This window comes from Epinephelus moara, chromosome 2 (assembly GCF_006386435.1).
Source record: "Epinephelus moara isolate mb chromosome 2, YSFRI_EMoa_1.0, whole genome shotgun sequence".
Classification (NCBI taxonomy): domain Eukaryota; kingdom Metazoa; phylum Chordata; class Actinopteri; order Perciformes; family Serranidae; genus Epinephelus; species Epinephelus moara.
This window is the reverse complement of record NC_065507.1, coordinates 23242678-23255357: the sequence shown is the minus strand read 5'-3', so window position 1 is coordinate 23255357 and position 12680 is coordinate 23242678. Positions and strand designations below refer to the sequence as shown.

The 12680-nt window shown below is 39.5% G+C and overlaps 1 protein-coding gene across 1 annotated transcript in view; it reads left to right on the top strand.

Annotated features, from left to right (window-relative positions):
* LOC126401418 (NACHT, LRR and PYD domains-containing protein 1 homolog) overlaps positions 1 to 12221 on the top strand; it is a gene marked incomplete at its 5' end in the record, with an annotated part of 18650 nt that extends 6429 nt beyond the window's left edge. The window contains 8 exons of the mRNA XM_050062661.1: positions 3548 to 3655; positions 5748 to 5875; positions 6126 to 6340; positions 6436 to 6686; positions 6804 to 6932; positions 7774 to 7906; positions 8057 to 8095; positions 11528 to 12221. Of these exons, the coding sequence (XP_049918618.1) occupies positions 3548 to 3655; positions 5748 to 5875; positions 6126 to 6340; positions 6436 to 6686; positions 6804 to 6932; positions 7774 to 7906; positions 8057 to 8095; positions 11528 to 11808 (1284 nt within the window). The remainder of the gene's footprint in view (positions 1 to 3547; positions 3656 to 5747; positions 5876 to 6125; positions 6341 to 6435; positions 6687 to 6803; positions 6933 to 7773; positions 7907 to 8056; positions 8096 to 11527) is intronic.
* Between the last annotated feature and the right edge of the window lie 459 nt (positions 12222 to 12680).

The window sequence follows — 12680 nt, the reverse complement described above, 5'->3', positions numbered from 1 at the left end:
TCGAAGGCTGTTTTCACATTTATCTGCTGAAAATGCTCATATGATTTTAAGGGCTAGGGCTATGAGCCTATGTTGGTGGCTTATGCAGCCTATGTTTGAACCATTTAATTAAAATATGTCTGCATATCAAAAGCCAAAAACTTGAATATGTCGTTCATTCTTTGGAAGGGCTACAAGCATGATTTGTGACATCACAAATATTTTAGAAGCCAGTCACGGTCCAATGTTCAACTTACACAAGTGTGATGTGGAAACTTGAAGCCTCCAGTGCACATACACTGAGAATGGACTTAACAGTGAAACCTTTGGGATGAAGAATAAAATTGGCATATTGATAGATTCTAGCATTTTTAATGAGGGAGAAGGTGTAGATGTCATTTTAAGGATTTTAACAATATAATTGATTTTTTTTGTGGAAAAACTATAGCATACATTATTATTCAAAGAGAAACATTTATATACGTTAAAACATGTCTTGAAGGAATCTTTAATGATTAAATTATCATTTATTTTCACCAAAAAAAAGATAACTTAATTGTGATAATAATCACAATTATTTTAATCATTATTATTATTACTATTATTATTATTTTTCTTTTAATTATTTATTCCCCATATACACACATATACAAAATCACACATACAATAATATAACTCGAACACACATGTACGCCCACAAACAGAGCAAGTTTTAACAGTACTATGCTACTCTTTTCTTGTTTTAATTCATGAAATTCATTAATTGATTCTTGATGCTTTGGCAATATTGTTGTTGTGATATTTACACCAGTAAAGCAAATTTGAATCTAATTGAAAGAATAAACCACGAATACTAAAAATCTGCAGCTTATACAAGTTGCTATCTAAATGTCTTCAACAGGCAATTACATTTTCTTCCCACATATTCTTGTCCTTTAGATTCTTGCCTATTTAGACTTATCAAGTGTTGTGTATACAAATGAGCAATTCCCTTACCGGGAAAGGGGTGAAAAGTTGTTCCAAAGTTGAACTGTTTTACCTGCGCGTCTTCTTTGGTTTTATTGGTAGAGTTTTGATGCATACCCATACATTCATTTATTTGCGGCAACTATCAAATAATTCATATTCAAATAATAATAAGTGGATGAGACCTTACGTTACACTTAACTGAAAGGCTGTTTATTTAAAGTAATGCAACATAATGTATCATTTTGTCGGGAAAATTTTCAGTTACCTACATGGCAATTCTCACTTTCCTGCATTCACATAGGCTACATTAATTCACATAAGTTCACCAGTCATTAATTATTTGCAAGCCTTTAATTGTCAGTGTTCAGACAGTCAAAAAGTACATAGACCAGTCTTAAATCTTGAAAAATGTTTTCATTACTTAAAGAATGAACGACATATTCAAATTTTGGCTTTTGATATGCAGACATATTTTAATTAAATGGTTCAAACATAGGCTACATAAGCCACCAAAATAGGCTCGTAGCCCTAGCCCTTAAAATCATATGAGCATTTTCAGCAGAGCTGGCCACTACCGCAGTGCTGAAACTAAATCAATCAATGTCAGGCACATTGATCACCCACCACTTCATCAGCGCATGAGTCACAAACAGCCTACGTATTTTTCGTCTTAATATTTTTCTTCCGCCAGATTTCGGTGCATAACTTGTGCCACAGCTCTGAGTGCACACAGGGTCTTCATAAAACATAGATTCAAGATTCAATATGCACAGTAAGGACACGTGTTTCCCTGCAGAATTAAACTCTAAACTCTGTTTAGATAAAACCTACAAGCCTGTCTTCCTATGACTTTTCCTAAAAATGTGTCTTGTATGTTTTCTGAAGCCTTTAAGTTACAAAAATGAAACAAACTAGACTTCTGAGCATTTATACCTCCGACCGTAATACATTTTGATCCATACAGGTAGGCTATACACCAAAGCATACATTTTTGTTTCCAAATATTTATTTGAAAACAAAACCATTCATATGGTCAATAAAGAACCATTTTGTTAATAATAAAAAATGAATGTAATCTCCGCCGGCGGGACTGCGGCTGAACTGTGTGTGTGTGTGTGTGTGTGTGTGTGTGTGTGTCTTTCTTTTATTCTTAAGTTTTTTTTATTAAAATGCGTAATATAGCCAACAATATTATAGACCAAAAGTTAATCTAATTTATTATTGTAGAATGTATTTAGCAAATCACCACTTTCAACTGGAGACATGGCGCAGCAGCAGCAGCGCAGCAGCAAAAAAAAAAAAAAAAAAAGGCATTATAAAAAGCCGACAAATAGTGTTAATTAATTGACATGAGACATTGGAGAGGTTGTCAGTCCTATTCTATAGTCTGTAATATGTTTTTATTTTATCATAAGTTCTCGGAAATTACTCAAAAATGCATTTTTTGTGTGCTTCTGAGCACACGGGCAGCATAAACAATGAAGTTACATATGACGGCGTTGAGGCGCTTGGAGGGGCGCTGTAATCCTGGCAGTCCTAGTGTTAAGAGTGGGTCAGCTCGATCTTACAACTCCCTCTTAGTGAAAGATCTTCTTAAGCTAAGAGCAATCTGGGAGTTGGGCCATTATCATGTCAACATACAGGGAAAATGTGTCCAGAGTTTATGACATTTACCGGGAGAGCTAGAGCCATTTGACTAAAGCTGACGTTATTACTGCTGTAGCATGTTATTAGGCTGAATACTACATTTCTAACAGTGTCTGAGCTGATTTACTGACACAGAATGCTTGTAGGCTGCTGTAACGTTAGGTTGTAGCCTAGGTGTTGTTTTTTTATCCAGTGAATGCAATGCGCTTCCGTAGAAAGTAGTTCCGGGTCATGCAAGTTGGATCAAATGAAAAATCAAAATCAAATTTTAATCGTGGCCCATTTTTCGATTTGCTATTTTTGATGTGAGCATAAAATCAAAAATAAGAAAAACAAACCATTTTTTGTATTTTTGATTTTAAACTGAAAATGGAATGAACGAATGATACACGGACCTAGCAGCTCTCCATGCCTGCTGATCCTGAGTCTCTCTCATTTACATCCCTGGGGCTGTTAGCATAGCTGTCGGTCTGCATCCTCACAGTCAGTGTTGGACAGTGGGTTGCTGCTGCTCCCTGTATTTGCACATGTCACACACATACATACTTTTTGACTAAATAATCAGAGCTGGTTATTTAGGTCATTGTGGCGTATTAAGGCCACAATGAATGCAGTCTAGCTGAATCTCAGGTTGGTAATGTTTTCCTGTTCCATTACTAAAAATGCAACTGTAGCAAATACCTCACTGTCACTACTCTCATTAATATTTTAGCAAGCTACAAATTAATAAAAAAAACCCCCTGAAAAGCCAGAAGTTAGAACAGAAGCACATGCAGTTATTGCTGTGGAGACAGTACACTGTCTCGTCTGGTGGAGTTGGTCTAAACTGGCATTGCAGACCGCTGCAAGTAGCTGCAAGTTTGTAACTCGTCTTGTTGCAAATCTTTGGTCTGAACTGGGTCTAAGTCTTAGCCTTGCTTAATTTCACACACTGTTTGTTTCATCCACACAGGTCATGCAACGCTTTGAAAAGTTCTCCCCTCCAACTAAAAGACAGATGCCGACCAAAGACAGATGCACTCTGATAAAACGCTTCTACTTCTTCCCACTTGACAATAAGGTACACAAAATTAGTGTAGTTACTGAGGAACTAATGAGGAACTATTAGTTAATGGTCAGTTCTTCATTAACTCATGATCAAATTTCCTAGAGGGGTTAATCACGACTTAATGATTAGTGAACTAGTTACTTCATCAGTACAGAATCATTACTCAATAACCCGTCCATTAGTTAACCTTTTTATGTCCTAAAGTAAAGTGACACATAATGAGTAGTTTTTCATTACTTCATCATCATCTTTACAATTAGTTCCTTAAAAAATTCACAGACAGCAGGATTCTTGAGAAGAGTTTTGTTCATTATTTTCAGACCACATACACATTAATATGACCATCCATGTTAATCTGTCCGAGGATGCCTTAGAAATAAATATGATAGTGTGTCACATTTTAGGTAGGCTAAGCTTAAAGAATTTATCACGGGGGCTGCGTGTAAAGTACTGTATACTGATCACACCGTTGTTCACATGACAGTTGTTTGAGGTGCACAAAATTTAAAGTAGTTACTATGAAACAAATTTGGAACTAATGAGGAACTAACTATAAGTTAATGGTCAGTTCTTCAGTAACTCCTGATCAAATTTCAGAGGAGTAGTTACTGAGGAACTAATGAGGAACTAACTATTACCTAATCATTGCCTACCCTTTTTGTGTACCCTAAAGTAAAGTGAGACATCAAAATGAGTAGGTAATGATTCAGTACTCATTACCTACTCATTTTGATGTCTCACTTTACTTTAGGGTACACAAAAAGGGTAGGTAATGATTAGGTAATAGTTAGTTCCTCATTCATTCCAAATTTCCGGCCAATTGAGCATGTTGCATCGGCGGCGGAGCTTGTCGGTGAGAGAGATCACTCTGATTTGGTGTTCAGGTTTTATTTCCTCGCTCCTGTAGCAAGTGAATCTGCCTGTAGTGAAACTGGGGCTAACCAGCGCTTCCTCCTCAGGCTCCACTTCACTCAGCTGCCAGACAGATCCGCTGCTTCTTCCCACTTTAACCTGAATAACAAACCGGAGCTAGCTGTGTGGCTAGCGGAGCGTTAGCCGCAGCAGCATGACCGGAGGGAAGCACAGCCAGTTAGCCTCCACTAGCCTCCCAGCTAGCCCTGGCTCTCCGTTTGGACCCAACCTGAGCACCGAGCCCGGGTTTGTTATTCAGGTTAAAGTGGGAAGAAGCAGCGGGTTTAACGGGCAGCTAAGTGAAGTGAAGCCTGCAGAGGAAACACTGGGACCGTCTGGATGTAACAGGCCGTGGAGGTGCTGCAGTGCTGGGCTGCACAGATAGGAAACCCCTCGGCTGACAGGATGTACCACTCTCTCACTCCGCTACTTTGTTAATAGGCTCGTTGGAGATGAACTGCGCCTCGCCTGAAAAGTAGATGAGAGCAGGTGGCCGCAGTGGGGGGTGGTGACAAAAAGCCGCAGTGAAGTCGGACAGTTTCCCGACAGTTTCCAGCAGCCTTCAGTCCGTATAGGAAGTCAAAGACACACTTACATCCTGTCTGGAATGATGTCAATTCATTAAAAAAGTGATCAGACCCATATATCAGTTTGTTCTCAGTCTCCAGTTATTTTAATTATGATAGATATTAAAATGCTTTACAGGTGATTTGTAGTTTATGTTCATGGTTTATCCTCCATATGACATGAATTCTCCTGTAAATCAGCATCATATCAGTTTGACCTGTCCGACTACAGCGTCCCACCAGCGTGGGTCAGGATGGCATTGTCAGTGGTAAATCCTCTGAGTGTTGTGCAGTGGCAGATTAGCTAGCTAGCAGGATAAACACACACGGCCCAACATGCATTAACAACACTCACAGCAGGACCGTCGACCACAACAGAGTAGCCTACAGAGAAGCTTGAATAACAGCACACTGAGTGAGCGTGACTTCATTCTCTGCTCAGGATGTCATTACTCTTTAAAATCTTTACACAGCAAATAGTTGATTGCAGCTACATTAATGCTCTGAATGTCACATACAGAACCTTTCAAGACTCTTTTTATCTCACCACAACAAAAGTATCAGCTGTACTACTGTTTCGAATATACTGTGAATCTACAGTAAGTTATTACTTTAACCTGTTTCAGATGACGTCACACAATGATCCTCCTTTGAGTATGGGGGCAACTGGAAGTGATCTGTTCCCTGAGCATGACTGGATTAAACTTGAGCCTGAAGTGAACTGTGGGGATGCAGATGATGTTCCAACTTACAGGTGAAAAAATGTCTTCAAATACTTTGGCAGAGCAAACACATTTTCACAGAAGGAAAACTATGATCTTTTTCGGTGTTTTAACATTAATGCCAATACATTATTACAATTATCGTGGTATTGTTACATTTCACAGCAAATTAAAATAAGGCAGATTTTGTTTTCTGTTTACATTAACGACATTTCTGATCTTACAATATTCTAGCACAAAGGAGACCCAAACTTAAATACTTGTTTCCCTTTCATGAATTAGCCTGCAGTCTGAAGCAGGTGCCTTTGAATGCAGTGTCTCTGGCTTGCGCTGGGTTTGTAAGGAAAAGGTCAGCTTCAAGTACCAGTTTGGCTCTTGGGAGGGGCACTTGGACAGACTGGAAACCATGCAGTACATCCCTGGAGGTCCCCTACTGGACGTTACAGTCATTGCTGGAAAGTTAGATGAAGCACATTTGCCACACTGGATCTGCACAGGTAAGCAACATCATATGATAAAAACAAGATGTAACAACCTCAGTAATGTTTGACGTATGTCTTTAAAAACCTTTATACACGTGTCTTTTGTGCAGAAGACAACCCTACAGTTTTAGACAAGTTTGCAGTCCTCCACATAGATACATGTGGAGACATTGTGGAACAAGTGTCTGAGGTCACATCATCCCATGTCAAGTTGTCTCAGCCAGCTTTCTCTCCAAGAGGAGTCCTGATGAAAGCCGGCTTCTCCGTGAGAATTCACTGTAAAGTGTTAATATTCAAGACCATCAGAACATCCCTCACACTGCATGTCTATGTGATCCCTTGTGATCCGGCTCTAGAAGAGGTGATTACATATCGTACTGGCACCATGTTGATTCACACTTCAAAACACTGGCAGCAATGTTGGCTGCTGTAACCTTGAAGCATCTTTGTGCTGACGATGTCTTTTTTCCTCCCACAGAAAATACAGAACAAGGAATTATCCAGTGGATACGAAATGATCCAAAAGCCATACCCAGCAAAATCCCTGAAAATGCGCGACTATTTCACCCTCACAGCTGATAAGGACACTGCAGAAATTTACCCTGAGGTAAAGTTTGGACTGTTTTTACTTATTGATTTAATTGTTGTCCAGAAATAAATAAAATGGACTAATATGAAGCTAAAGCCAGGAGATGGTTAGCTTAGCGTAGTATAACGACTGAAAACAGGAGGAAACAGCTAGCCTGGCTCTGTCCAAAGATCACAAAATCTGCTGACCAGCACCTTCTAAGCTAACTAACAGTCTGTATTATCTCTCGTAAAATGGCAACTTGTTAAATACACTGCGTTTTCTTTAAGGATGAAACTCATGGACAAACATAAGGATTAACACGGTCATGCTAGCTGCTTCCCCTTTCAGGGTTTAAGCTAAGCTAACTGTGTTCCGATTTACCAGACAGACAAGCACGTTTTCCAAAATGTCAACATTTTAGATAAAAGATATTGTTACATCCCAGCTCTTAGGCTGGAACAATGATGGGAAATGAGACGAGTGAACAAATACTTAAGAGCTCATTTATTTACAAAATAACAATAAATAACCAAACAAACGTGGAAGTCATCAGTCATATCTGTGAAAATGAGGAGGGAGGCTCTGGTAGGTGGTGAGCTTCTGTATCATGGCCAGGCCCCGATGTGGCTCATGAGGTTAATGACGACCCTCTTCCTTGACCCGCATCCTGAAACAGAAAAACAGCCAGGAAAACAGACACACCGAGTAGAGCAGAGGCGTCATCATGTCCTATCATTGCATTGTTTTGGCAAAATACAACCCCTGAGGCTTGTCACCTGAAGATTTTCTTCAGGCGTGTAACTTATCCCATTTTAAAAATTGACCTCAGCACAAAGTCTAACTCTGCTCCTTTCCCTTTTATATATTTCTGTCACAGAAATTAAAGCTCATATATGAATGGTGTGGCCCAAACTTCTTCGAAGTGTTCATTGACGAACCTGACAGTAATTTCCAGCTCGGACTCACACACCAAACAAGTGGACAAGTGTGGACCTGTGCGATTCGAAAAGGTCAGCGGTGATGAAATGATATTCTGTGAGGTGTGTATTTACGGCACCTGTATATCATTCTTGTTTAGCTAAAATGGCTTAAATTAAGTGTCTTGTATTGTGAATGCAGAACATAAAATTTACATATTGTTTATCTGGATTATATTTCAGATGACTATCAAAACACTGGTGATGTTCCGGTGATGTCTGGTAAGACATAATATATAATGAGTACTCAGTAGAAATACACATTAGGGCTGCACGGTACATTGTTTAAACATCGTCATCGCGATGTGCGCATGTGCGATAGTCACATCGCAGGACGTGCAAGGTTTTCTCTTTTTTTAGAACATGTAAACTTTTGTTTTGCTTCAGAAAAGCAGCTCTGAATCTCCGCTCGTTGCTCCGTTCCGCTCGCCTCTCTCTCTCTGTCTCTCGCCTCTCTGAGCACGCAGCAGCCCCTCCCCCTCTCATGCACACGCTGTAGTCACACACTGAAAACGAGCGACATGCAGGGAGGATTTATGCCTGGTACACACTACACGACTTTTCTGCCCGTTCTGAAAGTCACTGTCACATTACATGACTGTGGAGTCATGAAATCGTGCTGTGACTTGGCCGACAGACATGGTACACTGATACAGCTGCTCTTATTTTTCATATTTTTGTTGAAAAGATGTTTACTACTTCGCTGCTGTTTTTCAAACAGATTTTTATTTCATTGTTGGATTTGTGTGAACCACTTGGGGCTGATGCAGCTGCTCTTTTATTTGTAGATTTGTTTAAAAGATGTTTACTACTTAAAATAAAGTGTTAAATAACGTCTATTTGGTCACTTGTGTTAATTCCACTTGTGTGAATCAACCTAATTCTTTCCAAATAGAGCTACTCAAGTCATCTGGTGAGCATTCTTGTATTTTTTTAACATCGCAATATACATTGCAAAAAAAAAAAAAAAAAAATCGCAATGTTAGTTTTTTCCAACGTCGTGCAGCCCTAATACACATGTATGAAATACAAGGAAGGCAACGAGCACTAGCCAATCAGAAAAAGAGTAGAGTGGGTCATGCCTTTGCCATTCTAGGAAAAAAAAAAGGCGTCCCAAACTAGGGCTGCAACTAACGATTATTTTCATTGTCGACTAATCTGTCGATTATTTCTTCGATTAGCCGACTAATCATTTTATCAAAAAATTTGTTAAAATGTTGAAAAATGCTGGTCTGTCTCTCCCAAACCCCAAAATTATTGTCATTTAATGTCTTGTTTCGTACTCACGCTAAAGGGTTTTAGTTCAACGAGTGTGTAAAGCTGCCAATATTTGAGTGTAAGAAGCTGCAGTAAGAGTATTTTGGGGTACTTTTATAGTACTTTTCTATGAAAAATGACTCAAACCGATTAGTCGACTACTAAAATAGTCACCGATTATTTTAATAGTCGATTAGTCACCGATTAGTCGACTAATCATTGCAGCCCTATCCAAAATAGCATTTTTTGGGCTTTGGGAGTAATCAGCAGTGAATATTTGAAACTTGGCCTAGGGTGGAGGTGGGTGGTCATAATAATAGGCTCCAAATTTGAGATGATGTCTGACAAAGGGCTGTAAAACAGAAGTGCAGAAACAGTACACTAGCTCCACAAATGTAGGATTTGAGATTATAAGATTTAGCCTGTCTGTAACGCAGGTTAGACGCAGGACTAAAGGACCATCTCCAGAGCTGCTCTCCTGGCGAATGTTCAGTACGTCTGCCCCTTAGCACAAGCTACCGCAGCAGCAGCGGCTAACATCCAATACCGAGCTGTTAAACAGTCCCAACAAACTCACACCGACACTGAAATGGCTCATCTCTGTCATTAAAGCTGTTAATAATCGTTAACATTAGGGCCCGCACACATCCTGTGTTTCTTGGCCCCCTTGAATATAATGTCAATGGAGACACGTGGAAGGTGCACTCAAAAGGGATGCTGTCGCAGCACACAGGCATTCTCAAGTGTCTGTTTTTCAGGGCGTAACGGCTACACCCTAAGATAAAAAACGTTCCACCTTTGGAACCAACAACACACACCACGTGATGTGATGAGGAACAACCAATCACAGCCGTTAGATAGCGTCCCTTTCTTCCCTAAATATTAGTCTATGATTGAAGCAGTTGTTTTTTTTTGTTTTTTTTATCAAGGCTACCCATACAATGGAGACAACATTTTAGGCCTCAGAGACACTTAAAAAACAACGCCTGTGAGAAGATCAGCCACAAACTCTGGATTTCTGTTTATGGTCGCTTAGCAACTTCAGGTGAAGTTGTACGGAAGACGAGAATGTATTTATTTATTTTTTTTGGTGCACTGTTATGTCGTGATAATGACTTATTATTTCGTTATCTCGATATAACAAAGATTGTTATCTCGTGATAATGAATTAATTATTTCGTTATCTCGATATAACAAAGATTGTTATCTCGTGATAATTGTCAAGTCTGATGATTGCGCACTGGTTAATGTGATCGTCTTGATTTCAGCCTAAAAGAGCTGCTGTGGTCCTGCTAGATGCCTCCTGCTGCTGCTGTTATCATTAGTCACACCTCTACTGTTATTATACACATATGATTATTGTCACATACCGTATATTTCCAAATAATCACCCGGTAACAAATAGCCGCCAGGCACCTAATAGCCGCCGGGGGTTTGACCCCATTTTGCGTATTAAACGCTGGTCCGTTTAAACGCCGGGGCGATTATTTCCTCATTCATTGCCTCAAGGAGGGACAGCCCTGCAGGCAGGGAGAGAGAAGCTTGTGGGGGCTGTATGTGACAATAATCATGTGTATAATAACAGTAGAAGTGTGACTAATGATAACAGCAGCAGTAGGAGGCATCTAACGAAATAATAAGTCGTTATCACGAGATAACAGTGCACAAAAAAAAAAAAAAATACATGGCCGTTCTCGTCTTCCGTAAAGTTGGCACAGAGTAGCCACAGGAGTAGTAAGCAGCGATTGACATCGGGGTTTCCAGGTGGTTAAAAACACTGCATGTACCCAAGCCCTTAGCCATGTGAAGCTAACAGTTAGCCCAACTGTGCCCGGTGCAGAGCTCTTGTGATAAAGACAGAGAGGGAGCAGGGCAAGGAGGAGCTGGGTGAATTAATATGCTGTGTGTAGCTCTACAATGAAATAACAATTTACCCATCTGAAATAGTAAACAAACAGAAAATAGAAAATGAATAGTGGCTGTCAATATTGATAAAGTAGTGGACCGTCACAAATGTATGGGAAACCCTGTGATTTGTTTTTATTTATAATTTTCTTTTTGTCGTTCCTCAGAAAAAGGAAAAAAAAATTCCCAAAATTGGAAACTGAATACCCACCAGATAAATGAAAATCTGAACAATCCAATATTTAGGTCCAACCCTTTTTTTTTTTTCTCCACACTTTTTATAAGCCACTTCTGCCACTTTACAACACATAATGTATATATTTTTTATGCCTACATTTTTATTATTCTTGTATTTTATCTTTCTTTAATTTTATATTTTAAGTATTATTTTTATTGGAATGTGTGTGTTATGGAGCAGCTGCAAAGTGAATTTCCTTCGGGATCAATAAAGTATTTCTCTATCTATTTTATCTATCTATCTTTTTCTTCTAGACATGGCGCTTGCCAGACTGAGGCGTAAACTTGTGGAGAGGATGTCCAGAGAGCTTATCAATCAGCTGCTCGATGATCTGTTGGTGGATGGTGTCTTGAATGACGGGGAGAAAGACTCGATACTTCAGGAGAACAGTAACGATGCAAACAGGGCACGCCGCCTCATCGATATGATACGGAGGAAAGGACGCGAAGCCAGCAGGAAGTTGTTAACTCACCTTCAAAGCAGAGACCCTATGCTTTGTGCTGAGCTGGGGCTGCCCTCTGGCCTACCTGTTTAGTCAGGTAAGGTCTGTCTCAGCAGAGCTGGCCAATGTTCATGAGCGAGGGAGGCCTTGATCTTATTCATATTTCAGTTTAGGGCACAGTGAAATATTATCTTGAACAATTATCTGATGGCATTGATATATATTTTGGTTTACCTGCAAAGACCGAAGGAGAGAAACCCAAACTCAACCTTGCTGCTGATACAAAGAAATGAAGAATGAAGACACTCCTAATTCATTATGTACTAAAAGTCGTATCAGGTGACAGACATGATCAATGGCTGAGTTGTTAATATGTTAAATCAACTCTCAAGAACTTGATCAGCGCTGCACTGATCAGTATTTTTGTATTAAGGGTACCGTGTGTAGGAATTAGGGGGATATATTGGCAGAAATGGAATCTAATTCATAGAGTATAATCACCTGAAACTAAGGTTCAAAAACACTGGTTGTGTTTTCATTGCCTGAATGAGCCATTTATATCTACATACAGAGTAGGTCCTCTTCCACAGAGTCGTCCATGTTGTTCTCCAGTCGCCCAGAACAGAGAAACCAACAGAGTCGTCCATGTTGTTCTCCAGTCGCCCAGAACAGAGAAACCAAACACAGACTCTCGTCAGGGCCATTGTGTGTTTGCGTTGGCCACTGTAGTTCTGCTACATGCAACTAAGTGGTGAACACAGTGGAGCATTGAGCAGCTTAAGAGCTTGATATTAGGAGAAGGTTAAGACTAAAACATATTTAAAAAGAGAGTATAATACTAACACTGGATTTATTTCTTGTGTGGACTGAAACTGTGTCTGCTGATAATGTGTAAATGTAGATAAACAAAATCATTCACGTGAACAAAAAGGGAGGGCACCATTTTGTTTTTTTTGTTAATTAAG